The 21,568-nt window shown below is 41.7% G+C and overlaps 2 protein-coding genes and 1 long non-coding RNA gene across 4 annotated transcripts; 2 read left to right on the top strand and 1 right to left on the bottom strand.

Moving 5' to 3' along the window:
* Nucleotides 1-4,339: 4,339 nt before the first annotated feature.
* Nucleotides 4,340-5,605, top strand: LOC140364755 (uncharacterized). Its single transcript, XR_011927733.1, has 2 exons — nucleotides 4,340-5,317; nucleotides 5,389-5,605. It is a non-coding gene; the product is annotated as an uncharacterized lncRNA (long non-coding RNA).
* A 307-nt stretch (nucleotides 5,606-5,912) lies between these two features.
* On the top strand, nucleotides 5,913-10,949 carry LOC140364806 (uncharacterized). Its single transcript, XM_072451217.1, has 6 exons — nucleotides 5,913-6,139; nucleotides 7,419-7,651; nucleotides 7,756-8,195; nucleotides 8,942-9,297; nucleotides 10,351-10,507; nucleotides 10,740-10,949. The coding sequence occupies exons 2-6, from the start codon at nucleotides 7,424-7,426 to the stop codon at nucleotides 10,930-10,932; spliced, it is 1,374 nt and encodes a 457-aa protein (XP_072307318.1). The 5' UTR covers nucleotides 5,913-6,139; nucleotides 7,419-7,423; the 3' UTR covers nucleotides 10,933-10,949.
* Nucleotides 10,950-11,070: 121 nt separating this feature from the next.
* Nucleotides 11,071-21,391, bottom strand: fbxo3 (F-box protein 3). Of its 2 annotated transcripts, XM_072451313.1 has the most exons (13): nucleotides 21,269-21,391; nucleotides 20,115-20,204; nucleotides 17,591-17,754; nucleotides 16,597-16,711; nucleotides 16,235-16,439; nucleotides 16,029-16,074; nucleotides 15,386-15,470; nucleotides 14,515-14,637; nucleotides 14,239-14,354; nucleotides 13,852-13,959; nucleotides 13,321-13,403; nucleotides 12,743-12,858; nucleotides 11,071-11,433 (listed from the first exon to the last, which is right to left on the bottom strand). In XM_072451313.1, the coding sequence occupies exons 1-12, from the start codon at nucleotides 21,361-21,363 to the stop codon at nucleotides 12,751-12,753; spliced, it is 1,338 nt and encodes a 445-aa protein (XP_072307414.1). In that variant the 5' UTR covers nucleotides 21,364-21,391; the 3' UTR covers nucleotides 11,071-11,433; nucleotides 12,743-12,750. The 2 variants fall into 2 exon arrangements, 1 of the variants encoding a protein (XP_072307414.1); XR_011927754.1 differs by lacking the exon at nucleotides 11,071-11,433 and having other exon boundaries at nucleotides 12,833-12,858; nucleotides 13,852-13,988.
* Between the last annotated feature and the right edge of the window lie 177 nt (nucleotides 21,392-21,568).

Raw genomic sequence — 21,568 nt, forward strand, 5'->3', positions numbered from 1 at the left:
TGAATTAAAGGAGTCTTATTTTGTTGTCCTTGTGGCTCCATACACCACACCAGGACTAAACCAGGACTAAACCAGTACTAAAACAGGACTAAACCAGTACTAAACCAGCACTAAACCAGTACTAAACCAGCACTAAACCAGGACTAAACCAGAACTAAACCAGGACTAAACCAGTACTAAACCAGCACTAAACCAGGACTAAACCAGGATTGCACTGGAGCTACAGCTGGACTTCAGCAGGACTGTTTACACCAGAGCCGGTGTTAAGAGTCCAGGAGTGATGTAAACAGTCAAATGTGCAGCACAAACATGTGAGACACAGGTCTGGACCTGTCTGAACTTGACCCAGAAACACTCCACATACCTGCTCTCTGCAGCCTCTGCTCTGCTCGAATACTACTACTACTACTACTACTACTACTACTACTACTACTACTACTACTACTACTACTACTACTACTACTACTACTACTACTACTACTACTACTACTACTACTACTACTACTACTACTACTACTACTACTACTACTACTACTACTACTACTACTACTACTACTACTACTACTACTACTACTACTACTACTACTACTTAAGGGTGGGAGATATTGTCTATAAACTATTATCTCAATATTTCTTTGCAATATCGCAAGAACAACAATTGTGACATTTTATATACATAGCAAGAAAACACATTTTGTAATGTATTGCTTCAGAAATTATTACAATATTTATTTTATTTTTTTTATTTAATGGACATAGCATTGGGCGAACCAGATGCAACCTGTCCATAGGGCCAATTTAGAGTTTCCAATTTGGACCTAACACATGTCTTTGGACAGTGGGAGGAAACTACTCAATGCTGCTGACACAAGTATCCTATTAACAGCTAATTGACAGACTCAAAAAGTAATAGTAAGTATCTATACACACAGTCATGTACTTATTTGACTCTAAACCTTTTAGTTCTAAAGTATCTAGAGAACGATGTAACATCACAGTCACCAGATCTTGCAGGACTTTTTGCACCCAAAAAAAAAACTGTTACCTACTACCACTACTTCTACCACCACTACTTCTACCACCACTACTACTACTTCTACCACCACTACTACTACTTCTACCACCACTACCAATACTTCTACCACCACTACTACTACTTCTACCACCACTACCACTACTTCTACCACCACTACTACTACTTCTACCACCACTACCACTACTTCTACCACCACTACCACTACTTCTAACACCACTACCACTACTACTACTACCACTACTTCTACCACCACTACTACTACTTCTACCACCACTACTACTACTTCTACCACCACTACTACTACTTCTACCACCACTACTACTACTTCTACCACCACTACCACTACTTCTACCACCACTACCACTACTTCTACCACCACTACCACTACTTCTACCACCACTACTACTACTTCTACCACCACTACCACTACTTCTACCACCACTACCACTACTTTTACCACCACTACCACTACTACTACTACCACTACTTCTACCACCACTACTACTACTTCTACCACCACTACTACTACTTCTACCACCACTACCACTACTTCTACCACCACTACTACTACTTCTACCACCACTACCACTACTTCTACCAACACTACCACTTCTACCACCACTACCACTACTACTACTACCACTACTTCTACCACCACTACTTCTACCACCACTACTACTACTTCTACCACCACTACTACTACTTCTACCACCACTACTACTACTTCTACCACCACTACCACTACTTCTACCACCACTACTACTACTTCTACCACCACTACTACTACTTCTACCACCACTACTACTACTTCTACCACCACTACCACTACTTCTACCACCACTACCACTACTTCTACCACCACTACCACTACTACTACTACCACTGCTACTACTACCACTACTATTACTACTTCTACCACCACTACTACTACCACCACTACTACTACTTCTACCACCACTACTACTACTACTAGTACTAGTACTACAACATAAATAAAGTCTGAGAGCAGGAGTCAAGTCCAGACAGGTCCAAACCACAAGAGCCACACTTATGTTGTTAACATCAAGTCTAACAAGACCACAACAAGTACAAATGCAAGAATACTACAACTACATCTAAACAACTACTAGTAATAATCATTTTACTACTGTTAAAGAGTGATGAAACTATACTTTTTTACTGTATTATTAGTTAAATGTTTCGGTTAAGTGATACAAATTGATAACAAAATCGTAACATTTGCGTTTGCATCTTATATTAAAATAAATTCAGATTTTTTTGGGGTCTACATTTATCACATTCATAATACATTATCATACACCAGATGTTTACGTTTACTTTACGAATTACATCTATACTTAGCCTTTAGTAGTATAATATACGATTATGATAACTACAAAAACTAGACGGTTAAGTATCATTTGCACAACATGGATGGTTTTAGGTGCTAAAGCAGCACGTGGCAGTTATTTTTGAGTTTTTTTCTGCAAAGATGACACTAAATTCAACACAAACGCACTGACTTTCAGGCTCCAAACACACTCTCAGGTTAAAGTTAGAGTTAGTTTGTTGGATTTAACATAACGAGCACCAAATAAACCTCGCTCTTGTCTCGAACTGTGTTGCTGTTTGTACATTTTTAAAACGGTAGAGCTGATGTAAATCACGTTAAATTGTAAATCTAACCTGTTTTGAAGCACATCATGTCACTCTCCGACGTTTTTTTTTTTATCCCAAACCTGCAGCCTCCTCCTTCAGTCCATCTGTTTCTCTGTCCTCCTTCTGTCCTTCTCCTTCTGTCTTTCTCCTTCTGTCCCTCTGCCCTCCTTCTGTCCTTTTGTCCCTCTGCCCTCCTTCTTGTCCCGCAGTCCTCCTTCTGTCCCTCTGCCTTCCTTCTGTCCCTCTGCCCCCTTCTGTCCTCCTTCTGTACCTGGACACACCGCTGCAGAATGTCAGAACTAAACTCCATAAGCAGTGAGCCTATTTGACCGCCAGAGGGAGATGAATGACAAAAAAAAATGATAAAGAACATAATTCACAAACACAGGACTTGCTTAGATGATCACGTGTGTATGAAGCGTGGATGTAATATATTATCGGTATGAAGCTTATTTTGTGTTCTTATTACATTTTTTTTTTTACACCGAATTTTAAAAAAATGTAATCGAATATTTCACTAGATTCGATGTAAAAATAAAAATATATATTCAATGTAAAATGGGAAAATAGTATTGATTTTTAAATTGCTATGAACTATTTTTTTGGAATAATCTATTTTAAAAAGTAAATATTTGTACTTTTAGGCATATCGTTGTATACATTTTTGTGAAAACAGTGACCTGCGTTTCCTCTGGGCTCGAGCTGTGATTGGTGGAACGGGGAAGCTAACCAACTGTAAGCTAAATTTCGCTCAAGTTCTTCCATAAAAAAAGGATTTAAACCATAAAACTTGAAGTATTGAGGCCCATTCTCACGTTCGGAGGTTTTCTGGAAGTGAATTCCAAAGACAAGCGGGACCAGGTGAGTAAAAGGCATTAAAAACAGGCTTTATTCGGAGTTAGCTTATTAGCTTCTGTTGTCAACACAGAGCTCTGCAACTGAGAGAATGCAGCTGCTGAACAGACTTGACAAAATATAAACTGGTGAAAAGAAAAGGACCTGTAGTGTGTCGTCTTAATTTATTCAGGCGTGAATAATCGGATTGGAACAAAACACAATCGGAACATACAAAAATCAAGAATAGGAAAATGAATTTCAATATCATTATATTGATTGTTGTATCCTATCCTTATTTGTATGGTTGAAAATCTTTTGTCTGTTCTTGTTTGTATCTGACTCTTTGGTTACGTTTACTCGTGTTGTTTAATACTTGTTGTTTTACTAGTTGTTTTTATTGGGAAATTATGAATATGTTAATGCATATGCATTAATGCAGTTATCTCTTATGTCTGTGGTTGGACAGGTTGTTATAACTACTAAACAAATATCTCGTCTATCATTTTATTTAAAAAATGAATAAATAAATAATGCCTTTTCTTTGTACTAGTGGGCAACTTTTTCAAATTTCCTCAGTTTTACTGGAAGTTTTGAGCTGAATACTCAACATATCGATGATTCATTGGTTTGCAATGATTAATTGTGTCTAATATTAGCTATAATAGTCATTTTGGTCGTTGTAATCTTGACTAAAAGGATGCTAAACCACATATGAAAAGGTCCTTTATAACATTGTCATTATTAAATCAAAATGTCAATAGACTGTATATTAAAAAAAAATGATTTCACACTGTAAAATGTGTTATTGTGACATGCCTTCTCATCCATGTAGCACATTGACCTCCTTGTCACACATTCTTTCACTTATTTATATTATTGGCTTGTTCATTTCATATTTTCTGTAGCTCTCTCTCCGTCCCTCCCCGAGACAGGAGGATGCTCAGGCGCAAAAAGCTTCTGAGCTTCTTCAGATGTGTGGACAAAAAGCTCTTTGAGTGCTGCATGTGTCAGAGCCGCATCTATCACTACAAAAACACCACAACGCTCCACAAACACCTGAGTCTACATCCAGAGGTGTACAAGGAGCTAAGGGGGAGCAGCCAGGAGGAGGAGACTGGCTTCAGGGCCGAGGAGAGGAGGTGGAACCAGAGGAGAGCAGCCAAGTGGAAGGAGGAGGAGAAGAGAGTGAGAGCAGGAGAGGAGAGTGGAGGAGCAGAGGGAGGAGGAGGAGAAGAAAACAGCAGAGCAGAGACAAGAGGAGGAGGAGGAGGGAAGACAAAGAGCAGGGCAGGAGATTAAAGAGGGGGATAACTAGGGAAGAGGAGATTAGGAAAACTGAGGAAGACGAGAGGAGAGACGAAGATAGATGGTCAGAGGGGAGGAGAAGACTGGATGAGCTTAGGCAGAGAGCTGAGGAGAAGAGGAAATGGAATGAGGGAAGAGCAGCTAAGTGGAAGGAGGAGAAGAGAGTCAGAGCGGAGGAGGAGAGGAAGGTGAAAGCCGACGAGAAGAAGAGAGCGAGAGCAGAGGAGGGAAAGAGAGTCAGAGCCGAGGTGAGTACAGAGGAGCAGAGGAGTGAGGCGGAGAGATGGGCAGAGGGGAGGAGGAGACTGGATGAGCTGAGAAAGAGAGGCGAGGAGTAGAAGCGATGGAATGAGAGAAGAGCGGCGGAGAGGAGGGAGGAGGTAAGGAGATACAGAGAAGACGAGGAGAGGAGGAGGAGACTGGAGGAGTGGAGAGCAGAGCATAAGAAGGTGCAGAGGCGACCGTCTGCTCCACGAGGAGGTACGACAAAAGCAACACGTCCAGCAGCCGCGTGCTCAGCTGATTAGACGTTTGTGTTTGGTGTTTCTCAGGCAGGAGCCGGATCGGACGCCGCCGTCTCGTCTGGACTTTTTTTTTTGCTTGTGGACAAAAACGAATCCAAGTGCTCCATGTGCAGTGACCGCTTTTGGCACAACGGGAACACAACTAAACTCAACGTGCATCTGAGGAAACATCCAGATGTGTACAAAGAGCTGCAGGAGAGGAGAGCCAAGGAGGAGGCCTGGTGGTGGGGCCCAGAGGAGCAGAGAAGAAAGGAGCAGAAGAGGAGCGAGGAGCAGAAGAGGAGCGAGGAGCAGAAGAGGGGTGAGGAGCAGAAGAGGAGTGAGGAGCAGAAGAGGAGTGAGGAGCAGAAGAGGGGTGAGGAGCAGAAGAGGGGTGAGGAGCAGAAGAGGGGTGAGGAGCAGAAGAGGGGTGAGGAGCAGAAGAGGGGTGAGGAGCAGAAGAGGGGTGAGGAGCAGAAGAGGAACATCGAGCAGAAGAGGAACGTCGAGCAGAAGAGGAGCGTTGAGCAGAAGAGGAGCGTTGAGCAGAAGAGGAGCGTTGAGCAGAAGAGGAACGTTGAGCTGAAGAGGAACGAGGACCAGAGGAACGAGGAGCAGAAGAGGAACGAGGAGCAGAAGTGGAACGAGGAGGCGAAGTGGAACGAGGAGCCAAAGTGGAACGAGGAGCCAAAGTGGAACGAGGAGGCGAAGTGGAACGAGGAGCAGAAGAATAAGGTGCAGAGAAATGAGGAGCAGAGGAGGCCAGCACTACAAGCCGCCTCAGCAGAAGCGCGTAAAGGTGAAGGCTTTTCTCCATGAACTGGTACATTGGTTCTGGTGGTGTAGGGAGCAGGTCACTACTTTCTTCAGAAGTGTCTGGAGATCTCTTCACTGTGGAGGACCAGTCACCTTCATGTATCGACTGTGATTCAAAATAATGCATCAGACTCTGGAACAGACTGGAACTCTCTGCACAAGACTAATTTAGTCTAGTTTTGGACCCGTTTCTCAGTAGTTTTGTTTCAGCTTTTAAAGTTAGTGTGAAGACCCATGCGCACAGGACTAAACGTAACCCCTGTTTGCTGCCAACTGGACAGTAGAGTGGAGGGGAGACAGCAAAGTGGGCTCAGAGCCTAGTTGCGCTAACAGACCAGGAAGTGAGGGCAGCAAGTTATAAGTGCATGAATAAGCGTCATACACTGCCTAGAAAATCCGGTAGGTCCTCTCCTCCAACTGGATAACTGCTGCAGGTGATGATCTCTCTGCTGCAACACAGTATTCAAACCCAGCTGATGCAGTGAGTGGCTTCTCATTTCTGAAACGACCATGTGGAAAGACAAATCCCGTGGTCATGGAAAAGATGTCAGGGTGTTTGAGAAACATCACATCTAAGGAGAAGCAGAAACAAATCTACTACAATCGAACCCCAGTGGGAGTCTGGAGAAGGCTTTGTGCAGTGGTCAAGCTTTACAAGATCTTGGAGAAGATTTTATGCAACACTGGATGGAATTGGCTCTTTTGACACTGCAGACGCTTATTGCCACAGCGACTGTGCTGTAATCGAAGCTAAAGGTGGTCCTACCAAATATTAGATTGTGTGACCCTTTTTTTCTGTGGCTATGTTTTTGGACAGTGTATGTTTGCCACATTCAAGCGTCAAGAACATAATAATGACCTAGAGAACTAATCTTGGAATCAGACTAAAACAGCACTGTCTGACCTTTGAACCTCTGTTCCTCTTTCAGGGTACAGACCTTTCAGGCTTTCAGGATTGGATGAGTTAAAGTGGTTATGAGCGTTCTGCTTCAGAAAAAAATCCTACTGGTGCTCACTGTGGCAGCCCCCTAGGTGGGAGTGCCCTCTTGGGCTGCACAACCAATACACTATTGTGCACATTGTGTGTATTGGACATGACAGAGTGAGTCGAGTTTAGAAGAACAAATCATTTGTTCATTGTGGATCACAAGACAGTGAATGTCCCAGTTCATTCATCTCCCTGCTCCATCTGAAACCATGTGACTTTATGTTTAAACCAAAGTGTTGTTGTAACGTTAAAGTGATCCTGCTTGTTTCCTCAGGCGTGATGTCATCCAAAGGCGAGTTGATAGGCGGAGTCTCGCACACGCAGTGCCACAAATGTGGAGCCTTCTGCAGAAGCCACGCCCACCACCTGTCGCACCTGGCCACAGTGCACCCTACCCTGCTCGACAGCGCCCCTGCTGGACGCCTGGGCATGGCCTTTCTCTACCAGGCCTCTGGGAAACTCTTCCACTGCAACATCTGCTTCTTCACTCACAAAGACTTCACCCAGGTACATCACACATCCTGTGTGTCAGATGCCCTCCCTTCCTCCTGTACCCCTGTAGTGTTAAGATTCTATTCTTATAGATGTTGAGATTGATGTTTTTCTCCCAGGTTTGGCAGCATGTGCTCCGGACGCACTGCTCCGACACAGACCAGCTGAAAGACCGAGGGCAAGGATCTAAGCCAGAACTGAACCAGGAGAAAGAGACTAAGCCAGAACTGAACCAGGGGAAAGAGACTAAGCCAGAACTGAACCAGGAGAAAGAGACTAAGCCAGAACTGAACCAGGAGAAAGAGACTAAGCCAGAACTGAACCAGGAGAAAGAGACTAAGCCAGAACTGAACCAAGAGAAAGAGACTAAGCCAGAACTGAACCAAGAGAAAGAGACTAAGCCAGAACTGAACCAGGACTTGGGGAAGGGAGAGAGACGGGAGAAGACGTCAACAGATACAGAGGGGAGAGGAGACGACAGAGGAGAGGAGGAGGAATCTAAAAGCGATGGAAAGCTCAAGACTGAGGACAAAATAAAGACCTCTCTCAAGAGGAAGAGGTAACTATCATCAAACATGCACAACAGTCCTCAACTTCCTGACCAATGATTAAAGAAGTACTACCGCTTTTCCCATTGGGGATCGTGGGTGACTGGAGCCTATCCCAATGACTTTGGGCCTTAGGCGGGGTTCACCCTGGACAGTGGCCAACTCATAGACATAGACACACAGACAAACAGGCGAGAGTGCTAACCGCTCTGCCACCGTGCACCCCAAGTACTACTTTTTGTTTGAGTAAAAATACAGGCCATATACAATTCTCTTTTAAACGCCTTTAGGTATTTAAAGTATTTCACACTGATTTTTAGAACTATTAAAGGTCCCACAACATGCAAAATCGACTTTTCAGAGCTTTTAACCTTTTTAACCTGCTATTTGTGCTTCATATATGTACCCAGAGTGTTTTTTTGATTGATTCCCGCAGTTTTTAGCTATATTACAGACTATCTCCTTTCCGCGAATCTCTAAACTGACGGGCGGTGGGTGCAAGACCGCGTCATAAGGGCAGGCACGCGTCACCATCCCCCCTCCCCCCTCTCCACCTGGTTGGTGAGGGGGTCCAAGGTCTGGGTGATATTTCTTAACTATTATGTTAAGGGTGTTGCACAACCATTATCATCAATTATACACTTAGGATAGACTACGAAACGTGAAAAAAGCATGTTATGGCACCTTTAAGAGTTCAAATACAATTGCTGTAATTATTGTAATGATTTGTTTCTAACGCTTCTCCCCTCCTCCTCAGCCCCTCTCCTGATGGCCCCGCCCTCTCCCCAGACGGCTCCTCCTCGCTGCTGGGGTTCGATTCTGGGCTTTACCGCTGCTCGCTCTGTGATTGGTCGCACAAACTCCGCACCATCGCCGTCAATCACGTCGTACGGAAACACGACTCACCGCGCGACCTGTATGACATCACGCCGCCGACCAAAGCCGACCAATCAGAGCCCACCGTAGAGATGGCTCCAGTCGAGGAGGAAGAGGAAGTGACCTCAGAGATGATGACGCAGGAACTGGAGGCGACAAAGATCCTGCGTTTCTATAGCAACCGAGTGGAGTGTGAGCTTTGTGGCTGGAAGACAAAGATCAAGAAGGGCACACGAGGTAAACTAATACTATTAATGCTACTATTACAACTTTAGCATTACTAACACAAGACATGATGATTTCTCAACATTTCTGCTGCAAGTTTAGGAAATATCATGGAAAACCACCCAATTTGGTACTGAATAAGAGTAGCTTCCTGTCGTACCGTTTATTCAGCTCGTGGTCATGTGTAGCAAGCAACAAAAGGTTTTGTACCAAATGGGTGTAATTTCTTCCATTTGGCTTTTCAAAATCAAAAAGTCTGTCTACTGCGATGACAGCAGAAACCATGTATATTCAATTGATATCCAATAATCCTGAAAAGCAAAGGATAGGAGATACACAGGAGAACACAATATATTTTTCCAGGACAATTTTCCATGTCTGGAAAAACTGCCAATTATTTTTCAGGTTTTCCCTTCAAAATGTAGTAAGTACTGTAGTAATTATTTTAAGGCATTGCTGAATAAATTGGTTTGACATTTACAGACATTACAATTTGATAATAACCTTCCATAAACATGTCGGTGTCATCCCGCAGTCATTCAGGTGACTCAGAGCAAAAGAAGGTGGAATCATGTCAATCGGACCAAAGTGTTTAGGGAGAATACGTCGTGCCACTCGTCCTAGGAGCTCCTTCAACAGGTTTTATCAAAGAATGCATATAATATTTACTGATCTGACACCTTCATTTCATGCTTTAACTCTTTCTCAAGAGTTTATTCTGCGTTCTGTCACTGTCGCCTCAGCAGTGCTAAGTTTAAATATAGTTATATCAGAGTTTGATCATTTTTGTTTATTGAAAGAAAGAGAACTTCATGATCTTTAAAGTTAACAGTTTTACATATGAAGTCAGAATTGACTCGGCGCCCCTTTTTTCTCATGTGTATCAACAATGCACCTAGTAAAAAGTGTAGTATTTTCCAGTTAAACATTTTATATTCCAAAAGAAATATAAGTGGTAATATTCCAGCACTTTGTCAGATGAACTGCAGAAGTTATTCAATTACCAGTTACTTCCATAAGCCGCTTCCTCGCTGTTTTAACATGTTTTTTTAACATGCCCCGTAGGCTTTGCGCTGAAACACCTGGAGCGCTCCCACGAGCTGTCGCGAGCCTACGAGTGCTCCGTCTGTGGACAGGCCTTCTTCATGTCCTACCAACTCAAAGAACACTTCAGGTTCAGCCACAAACCAGGACGCTACCGCTGCCTCTTTTGCTCCTTCAGGTGGGTCTTAACTGGGTTTGGACCAGGACCAAACCAAGAACTAGACGTAGGACTGGACCAGGACTAAGTCTATACCTTGTGACCAGAATGTGACCATTGACAGTGCACATTTCTCAATAAGCCGTGTCTTTGGTACAGTTTTATGTCAGGGGTTTATTTCGTCCAAGTGAAAGACATTGATACAGGTGAATTTTGGCGTTTGTTGGTTTCACCTTGTTTGGTTTGGGTTCAGGTCGGATTATCTGTCCGGCTTCAGGCGTCACAGCGGAAAATGTAACTACAGAGACGAGGAGCAAGACGACGACCAGCCACAACCCAGACCAGAGCCAAACCACGAGCAGGAGGACCGAGTGCACAGACCCAGAAGACGGAGAACCCGACTCATAGTGGAGGAGGATGACAACGAGGATGACGAGGACGACTAAACCTGGACTAAATGGAATCATGTACATTTGACCTTTTGTAAACGGTGAAATAAATGTTTACTTTCCCATTAAAAAAAGTGCAGTTCTTTTAAATGTCTTGCTCTAGGACAATTTCTCTCCACAGTAAATAACCAGATCTGAGGTGAATAATAGTAATTTATCTTCAAAAACATACAAAACAAATTCACATTTCATAGTGTGTCTGCTCCCGTTTCTCTAAATAATTTCATATTTCGTTACAAAACTTCTAAATATTCCAAATTATTGTTGATTTAACCCAGTAACATACAGAAGGTTTGCCCAAAGAGTTAAAATATAAATATTGTCCAGCCCCCTTCCTGACCATTGTAAGGTCATTTGAACATAATAAGTTCTGTCTTAGTCCAACGCAAAACGCAGCATTTCTCATCTTTGTGCTCCAGATTTGAGAGAGAATCAGTCAAACTGTGAGACCAGCGTCCTGGAGTCAAGAACGTCCACCGTCGACTGAAACAGCTTTTCCTGGAAAATAAAAAATAAGGAAGGTCAGATAGTCCATCCCTGTGTATCAGATGCCCTCCCACAGCGGAGTTATTTGATCTTACACGTAACAAAAAGGATTAAATCGATACAAAATATGTGCAGGAAAAAAATCTGATGGACTCATATTAAAGCCTCTTCCATATAACTAACTAAATAAAATGTACAGAAGGATTATAGCTGTGCATGCTGTCAACAGTATTGAAAATCTGATACTATTCAATACTAAAATTAGTATAGAAACTAGATACTTCCTTTATTATTGATACTAAGATAAGATAAGAAATAGCATTCAAATGAACAGTTTTACTACGATCTTGAGCTTTATCACGAGGTAACAAATAGAAAGTACTTTTAGTTTGTGTTAAATTGTAGGATCGAAATACAGTATTGAGCCCATAACTTGGTATCGAATTGAATAGATCAAATTGACATGACCTGTACTATTTTTACAATAAAACATTCAAAAAAGGTTAAAAAAAAAAAGTTCAAACATTTCCTTAAAACCGTTTTAAAATGACAGTTTTGATGTGCTGTCACTGGCCACATGTCATAATTGATCCACAATTTACAGCCTCTAAATCACAGGTAAAGCTCCTGATGAGGCACATTTTAGAACATGAAAATTACTGAGGAGAAACAAAAAGTATAAATAATTTAAAAAGAAAATTACAATATCCAAATCAGTAATAATATTGATGAATATGCGTTAAAAATGTAGTAAAATGTAGAGTTCAGGGATAGTAGTTCTAAAAAACAGAATTTTATACATAAAAATACACATTTGATATATACAAATATAAATAATAATAGAATATTAAGTTTGATTACTTGTAGTCAGAAGTGGCTTAAGAAAGAGTTGCCCAGTTCAAACAAACCCTTTGGCATAACATTTTGCAGGTGCATTTTGCCCACAGCAGACTCTAGTCAAGTGCAGATTTAGTGTTGACAGACTTTTAATACAATAATAAGAGATTTATAAATATTTCTGGTCGCGCAGTCAACGGGCGCTTTCCAATTCAAATTCTCATGGACAATGACGCCCAGAAATTTGGTGGATGAGACAAGTTATTCCAATTAAATCAGTTTTTGTTTTATACACTTTAGATGTGTTTTGATCTGCAATATTTACAGATAATGTGTTTATTTACAACCATCTGTCATAAGTGGATAATCCTGCATTGGCTTGGCTTAGGTTTGAATCTGATATAAATAAAAAAGTGTCATCGGTGAGCATGACTGTGTTAAGCTCATGAGATACACACATCGTTTATGTAAAATGATAATGAACCTGTTCTGTTAAATGTTGTGCCACCATGAAGGAGGCGATCCGTTCACATCTTCTACACCCTCCTCTTCCTCCTCCTCCTCTTCTTCCTCCTGCTCTCGCCGGGATCCAGACTGTTTCTGAGGGACAAACGTGTTCAGGTTGTCCAAAAACAACACCAGCAGAACTAATTGATAGATAGTGACTGTTTTACCCTGAAGAAAAAAATATTTGTTCTGAATTTCAGGCCCTAAATTCAAGTTAACATTCAGACTGTAAAAGAAGCAGTGAAAATGTTTACTTTTCTAGAAAACCAAGACATCCAGGAAATGTTGTAGGATCCGATTGAACAAAATTATTAGGCCATAAGAAACGGCCTCTCTTCTTGGTGGTGGTGAGGTGGTTAGCACTCTCACATCACGGCAAGAAGGTTCCAGGTTTGGATCCCTTTGGATGCCTTTCTGTAAGGAGTTTGTACGTTTCTCTCCGTGTCTGGGTGGGTTTCCTCTGGTTTCCCCCGTCAACCCAAAACATAAATAAAGCGTTCCTTAACCGTATCCTCCTCAGTTACACACAATCGACTGATCAGGTTACACACATACTTGTTTGGTGGGGGGTCTTCTGAATGGGGGACACTCCATGTGGAAGCGAGGGATGGCCACCTGGAACACCTCCTCTTTGTTTGCTGAGGACAGAAACATATAAACACTAGAGCTGCAACGATTATTGACAATTGTTTGACTTCTGGGTGCACGGTGGCAAAGGCGGTTAGCGCTCTTGCCTCCGAAGAAGGAGATCCCCGTGTTACCGTGGGTTCTCTGGCTTCCTCCCACCGTCCAAAGACATGCATGTGTTAGGCAAAATTGGTGACTCTAAATTGGCCCTAGTGAATGAAGTGGGAGTGAATGGCTGTCTGTAATGTCTATGTGTATGTGTTGGCCACTGTCCAGGGTATACCCCGCCTAAGGCCCAGTCACCCGCGAGAACAAGCGGTAGAAAATGAATGAATGAATGTTTGACTTCTAAAATGATTAATTGGTTAAAAATTGTCAATTGCAACCCTAATAGACACAAAGACTCTGCGAGAAGGAGCCTAACCCAGGACTAACTCGGATCTAAACCTAGTGTCTTACCCAGTCTGTGGAAGGTGTAGTGTCCCTCCATGTACTCTGAGGGGGTGGAGAAGGTGGTGCAGGACGCGTACTCGTGCACTTTCCCGGGCGTCATCACCGGGAACTCCCCTGCAACAGACACCAGAAAACATCTAATTCTTGTGTTCATAAATAGCATTTTGAGCTATTCATTCAACTTTGTATAAAATCATGTTTAAAGGCCATTGGTTTTGAGGCTGTACAAGTGCCCATTTAATTTACTTTTATAACATGTTAGTAATTGATTAAAACAACAATTGAGGAAACTGTTAAAATTTGAAGCCCTACTTTTGGGAATGTGACCGTGGCCTTTCTGTTTGCTGTTGAAGGGGAAAGGATGAGTTTACAGCAGTGAAAAAGGCTCCGTACCCACAACCCCTGGCCCCTGAACCTCCTCCACGTTCCCGTCTGAAGTTGTGATCTTCCAGTATCTGGAGTCCAGCTGACAAGCCGCAGACACAGGAGCACAAGAGGACATCTCTATCCTGCAGGAAGAGGAAGACCTGGTTTTGATCTGGTTCAGTCCCTGTTTAGACCCAGTTTAGACCCAGTTTAGACCCAGTTTAGACCCAGTTTAGACCCAGTTTAGACCCAGTTTAGACCCAGTTTAGACCCAGTTTAGACCCAGTTTAGACTTGGTTTTACCTGATCCTGTAAGTGAAGAAATAGTGTGGAGGATGGACTGAGGACAGTTCAGGGAGGAAAGACGTGGACACTGACACTGTGATGTCATCAGTCATCGCCATGCAGCCTTTTTCGTGGACGTATCTGTGAAGACGACAGTCAATCAGAGGCCAGGACCACCACACAGCAGAGGACATAACAACAATGTGATTTTGAGTGAATTAAGTGTGTACAAGATTGCTTGGTTTCTGCGGATATTCAAAACCAAAAAAAAATCAGCCTTATAAAGAGCAGATAAAAGAAAACTGACAACGTAAGTGTAAATGTGTCGTCATCAGGATGTTCAAAGTACTTTAGTGAAGTAAACCATAACACCTTTGCAATGGCCGACATCAGATCCAAATGCCAATGATCTTAACTTTAACAAATAAGCAACTATTTTGATAATCTAGTGTAGACATGTCAGTTAGTTTTCTATAATAAATACTTGAAAAAGTATTGTTTATCTTAAGAATTATATTTGAGCGTCACAAAAGTATAATATATCTGTAAATAAAATGAAAAACTATTTGTTTTGTAAACCAATCATGTGTTTAAATCAGGCTCTGATATCACACACATCTGACTGGATTTTATTTCACAAAACCACCTGCATTTTTCATGTTGTGATATTGAGATTAATCTCAGTTTCTCTGTTGAAATCACATTATATGTCACTTCACCTTTACAATGTTTTTATTTCTGTACTTTTGTGTGTTCACATTTTGACAGAGCACAAACATTTAATCTATTTTTTGTTATTGTGAGGATTAAAACAGATGTATTAAATAAGATTAAGAAAATCAGAATCCAGGTTTGTGATTGGTCGGGAGCTCGGCAGGAAAGCGTTTACCTGAAGATTTGGTCTCTGATGATGGGGAACTCTCCGCTCACCACGTTCTGCACGTACGAAGTGAACCAGGATGAGAAACTGGAACCTGAGGGAGAGCTGGGGTTAACATGAGTCAGTGAAGGCACCACAGAGAGGAAATAAAAAGGTCAGACAATACTAGAGTTGTCACAAAGTAATTACGCAGATACAAATCGATGCAAAAACTAGTATCAAAGTATCAATGCTGAAAAATCCCATAAATCTGACAAAACCGTACATTTTCTAAACAGTTTTAGAATGGCCTGGATCTATATCAGAACTAAAATAAGACCAAAGGATTATACTAAAGAATACTAATTACAATTAAGAATATTGTGGTATCGAAATCGGTATTAAACATTTCCTTAGGATCAAAATTGAGTTTGATATTTTTTGATATAACAGTGAAAGCAGTTCTAAGGGAAGACGGCGAGAGGTACTTGAAAATATGAAAAACTATATGAATACAGAATGAAAAGAACACAGATAAGTACATCAATTAAGTATCTTCGTATTCAATATTGATTTCCACCAATGTTGACATTTCTGGGCCATAAAATATGACTGGAGTTTGAGAATATTATGATATGGTATGAGTGCAGAGAAGAACAGAAGAACTACAGACCTGTGATGAACATGTCGATGGCCGAGGGGTTCGAGGCTCTCTGGTTCTACAGGAACAGAGAAAACAACATCCACAAGAGCCACAAACAGCAGCTTCAGACTGTGACTGTGTCCGAATGTCTCCCCAGCCCCGTACTCCTTTATTCAGTAAAGGGGGAATAGTGTGGACATTCGGGCACAGCCAATATTTGAACGCTCTCTTCTCACCGGACATGGGTAGAACAGCTCCCCCGTGTCCCTCCCCTCCTCTTCCCCGAGGGCGATGTACTGGCTCAGTCCAGTGTGGAAGCAGAAGGTGAGGGGGAGACAGAGCTTCATCCCAGGACGAGTCTGGAACCCTCCGGCCGCCGTCTCCACGTCCAGCAGCACCTCAGAGCGATAGTGGTTTGATAGAGACATGCTGCCCATCAGGCTAAGGAACAGAGACTGAGTTCAGTCCCCGGTTCAGTCCCCGGTTCAGTCCCCGGTTCAGTCCCCGGTTCAGTCCCCGGTTCAGTCCCCGGTTCAGTCCCCGGTTCAGTCCCCGGTTCAGTCCCCGGTTCAGTCCCCGGTTCAGTCCCCGGTCTTACCCTGGGATGACCAGCTTCTGTCCGTTGTGGATCCTGCAGCTGCAGCGATAGTCATTTGGAAGGTTGAGTCCAATCTGAGACTCCACTGCATCCAGCTCTGAATCTGTGGCGCCATCTGCAGGACAGTCACAGAACAACAATATTAAGACCAATTAATACTTATAAGAAGCAAGAAGTTTGTTCTTGACCCGGAGCTCAGTCAAAGTCAAACTTTGTGCTTCAGATGAAGTATGGCCGTTAATTGGAGGTTTATTAATCATGCAGTAAACATTTGTGAGGGTGGCGCATCTCCTGTACTGTATAATGTTATTTACACATCAAAAAAACGATACTAATTGATACTAAAACTAGTATTGAAAACATTTACTCCTTTGAAGAAATATTGAAACTAAAACAAACAAATAGGACAAATGTGACCTTTCCTGAACAGTTTTAGAATAATCTTGAGCTGGATCACAGCCCTAACCCTAACCCTAACCCATATTATTATTTTGTTATTTTGCTGCCTTAAAAAAACAAGTGTGTTCATTTTATAATGATGGTATGTATCTGTATCGCGTATCTAGTTTATCAAAATCAATTATTTGAAACGTCAATATCATTACGACACTATTATGGCACTGTGTGTAACAAATGAAATACACAGCGATTTAAATGTCCTAAATTTAGATTTTTCTTAATATATTCCGTTTTGCACAGGGCGATCCTGGTCAATTCCTTCACATATAAATAGTGTAAATAAGACAGAGGCACAAACTAAAGTCTCAGCTTCACAAAGAGTCCAGACATTAGTTTGTGCTCCCAAGGTTTAGGAGTAGTTTCAGTTTGATTGGGCTCATTTTAGTCAGGCGTTTTAGAGAAAATCAGTTGGAATGAATAGGACTTTATCCTGTCCTGTGATCGGACTCATCCTGTGTTAACCCTCCAGCGGACCAGATCTGAGCCTGGTCCAGGTCAGGAGGACTGCTTTGTTTTTGTTTCAGGCGTTCTTTACCTTTCAAGGAGGCGATGATGCGAGGACATCTCTGCTGCAGGAACTCTTTGAGCTGGTCCCAGTTTTGTTTGAGTGTGGCGTAAAACTCCACATATCGGCCCAGGTCTGAGTATGTGTGCACAAACAGACCGTACCAGGAGAGGGCGCTCTCTGCACGGTCTGACCTGTGCAGTTACACAGAATTACATTAAAAATACATTAAAAAAATAAATTTCAGGGTCAGATTTCTTAGTACAGTCTTTCATATTCATATACAAATAATATTAATATTATGGGGCTGGCAATACTGACACAAATGAAGATGTCAATATTTATTTGCATTGTCTACAATATTCAGACAGTTAATCTTTTCAAATCTAAGCTAAAAACTGTTGTGACTGAAAGGATTTTCTTTGCACTCTTCTCTTTTAGGTCTTAAACTGTTTTGTGATTTCAGTCATGTCAGTGTGATTTTAATGCATTTTTTTCCTGTTGTGTGAGCACTGTGAATTGCCTTGAATATGGAATGGGCTCTCTTCATCAGAAATGTGCTAAAATGTACCTGTAAATGTTTTGGTTGAGGTTCAAGTTCAGATATATCACAAATTTCGTACATGATAGTCTTTGTTTCTATTAAAAATAGGACAAATAGGCATAATGTTTAGTCAAATCTGAAATATAATTGCATTCACTATGTTTTAGTTCTGTCATATAGACTCTAAATCTCATGTTTTGCAGTGGGAGTAGCACTAGCCAGACTTGTCACAATAAAAAGTGAGATAAATTGATACAGCGCCCCCTAACAGTCCCCACCCTACAGGTTCAGAACCACTGATCAACAGATTGTCTTTCTACCTAAAAAAAACGGCACAACAGAAACTACACATGAAATATCGAGCCCACTCATTCAGAAAAATACTATATCGACATATTGCCATAGTGGGGAGGTTTCTGTTAGATTTGTGCTGTAGAGGGTTAAATAAGTATTTTCGATGGCTCACTATTGTTTCAATGTGCTATTTATTATTGTATTTGTATAAGCTCATACTTTTTTGATACAGTAACAGTACATTTAAAAATAGGTCACTGGGTTTATGGGTTAGTGGCATAAAGTAGCCAGTATTATTGTTTATCATAGTATTTTCTGCTGCAAGATATTCTCTTTCACAATTTGTTATCGTGACAAGCCTGGTCAACATCAATAACTGTAACTAGCAAACAGTAATAGTAAAGTAAAACATTTTTTGTTGTTGTTGCAATCAACGGGTGCATGTACATAAATATTTATATTGTGCATGGGAAGACAGGGAGTGGGAGTTTTAGAGTACAAGAGGTGAGAGAGACTGGTAGTGATCTGAAGCAGAGGCATTGAGGCTTGCACCTAGTAAAAGGGGGCATGTCAGATGAAGATCTGCTTTGAGGCGCGCTTTGGTTTGCTAAAAAACATGTGACTGGTGAAAAGTGAGGTCTCTCTTTGTGCAGATGATCATTGTTTCATTTACAGTGTTGGTTCACTCACTCAGTCTCATTCTATGCCTAATTCAACTTCTGATATTGCACTGATGTGTTCCCAGGCTATTTTGTCACTTTAACAAAAAACAGCAAAAACATGTTTTATGACTGATATGATTCATTATTATTTTTATTTGGGGTGCATTGCCTATTTAACACACTCGCTGTGCAACACCGGTGATGAAATTTGCTTTCTCCGGGCAAGAGCGTGTGCCGCTTGTATCGTTTCCAACGAGTGACGTCATCAATGTTTTCTGAAGTGCCGTTTGGTTGAGGTGGTTCGGAAAGAGTTTCAATTTGACTGAGCTGTGTTGAAACAACTCAGTTCAGGCATGTAGTTAAGTGTTTGGAAAGATGTGGGATTGATACCTGCTCAGATCTCAACATGGATGTAATGGTGTCAATGCTGCATGTGGCAGATTGCGCATGCTCAAAAATTCTTTATCTGCATTTAAGTAGACCTAATAATTGTATTTGTGTGTCTATCTCTATAAAACATGTTTTCAATTTGTTTGACACTTTATATGCATTACATTTTTTGACCACAAGATGACATAGTAGAGCAAATGAAACATCTTGCAAGGCATCCACTCTAATGATACAATTGACTTAAAGCCTCAAATGGTTCATGAGGCTTCATTTGGCCATCACCAGTGGTAGGACACAGAAAAGGGAAACGTAAGGAAAGGGACAGAAAGAGGGAGAGTTGTAGAAACGGGTTCTGTTGGGTAATTGGTGGCGGTGTTGTCTGCATAGTAATAACAGTATCTGTTGTAAATGAGGGAGGTTGTTAAATGAGGTTCGGACTTAGTAGAAGTATGAAGAATGATACTACTGGGTTCCTTGCTGTCCCACAATTGAGTGGCAGGGTATATTTGTTCTATCAATTTATTTCATTTTAATCTTGTAGTGGAATATTTTGTATTATGTGCGTGTGACCTAGGGATAGGGTGAGGTTTTTGGGTCTGCTGACCAAAGGACGATAGCCTTTAGCCACAGCCTCCTCCCCCGTTTGCATGGTGTCGTTACTCACTCGTTGAGTAGCCAGTGCCTGTGGCAGAACCTCTTCCACAGAGGGTTGTGTTTGCTCAGTTCATTCAGACGTCTGCACACATGACTGCAGCTGCCGCCACAAAAACACAAACATTTAGAACAGTCAGAATTTTAAAATGATTTTAGAACGACTCAAAGTGCAGCTGAACCCAAAGGCCAGACTGAGGATTTGCGAATCCCTTTGGTTTTGCCCACTAGACTCTAAACTGAATCACAGTACTTATTTTGACTTCAGTACATTTGAAAATGATGTTAAAAAAAAGAATGTACCCATTACTTTTGTTTTCTGAGTCTTTTTTCCAAATTATCTGTTAAATGTATCATAAAAATTCTGAAATATCCCATAAGATGTTGGCGTAGTCCCTCATTTGTCTAGGAGTGTTCCATTGTAGAAAAAGATTCAGTTGTAGTCATCTGGACTGTTTTTTTTGTTTTTTGTTTTTTTTGAACGATAAATTTCAACTCTCATCCAAGAGTCATTCTCAATATGCAAATCAAGACCGGGAACTCAGATATTTATCATACTCTGGGTAGGGCCCACCGGGCAGAAAACAAAGAGATTGGTGAAACCAATAACACTTTTTCATCAGGAGGTCTCCCTACCCAGCGTAGGATAAATATCTGAGTCCAGATGACTACAACTGAATCTTTTCCTACAATATCCCTTAAGACCTTATTAGAACGTTTTTTTTTCCTTTAAAATTGTATTTTGACTACACAAAAGTAGTGGGGTAGATAAAAAGAAACACTATTGTGGACTCCTCTGACATCACACACTCACATGTATTTTCTCCATTGAATTAAATCACATCATGTTACACTTCACTTTTGCTCCATTCTTGAATTTAGAATGTTTATGTTTAAACTTTTTAAGGGTCGGTAAGAATAATTTTATAAATAAAGATGTTCTTACCGTGTTTTACATATTTTTTGTATATGACAGAGGGACATAAACTGCACGTTATGTTTTTTTAATTCCGTGAAAACTGATATTTTAGAGCTTGTTTTTAGCGTGTAGCCTCAGTGTTTTTAGCATTAGCCGCTAGCCCACTTTAGCCGTGTTTGGAGCCGTTAAACCCGCTCGGTTCGTGTGTCTCATGGTCAGCCAGGTAAAGACCCAAGGCAGACTCGTACCTGAGCAGGTCTCTGAAGCTGAGGTAGGACAGGACGTGCAGCAGCGGGTCAGAAGGTAAATCCTGGAGCCGCGACACGGAGGAAGCATCCGCCATCTTCAGCCCGCGGCCGCGCGCATGCGCACTCGCAACATTAAGGAACATCCTTTTTTTTGGGGGGAGAGTGTCTACAGAGCCGCGGCGCGCGGCCGAAACTGCTAGGCTATTTTGTGCCGCGGCTCCTGAAACTGCTGGGCTATTTGACCGCGCCGTGGCTCTGTAGCCATGGCCTTTTTTTTGTTTTGTTCTAGTCCCCATTTAA

This window comes from Eucyclogobius newberryi, unplaced genomic scaffold, assembly GCF_026437365.1.
Source record: "Eucyclogobius newberryi isolate DKJ021-1_F unplaced genomic scaffold, fEucNew1.0.hap1 SCAF_1, whole genome shotgun sequence".
Lineage (NCBI taxonomy): Eukaryota > Metazoa > Chordata > Actinopteri > Gobiiformes > Gobiidae > Eucyclogobius > Eucyclogobius newberryi.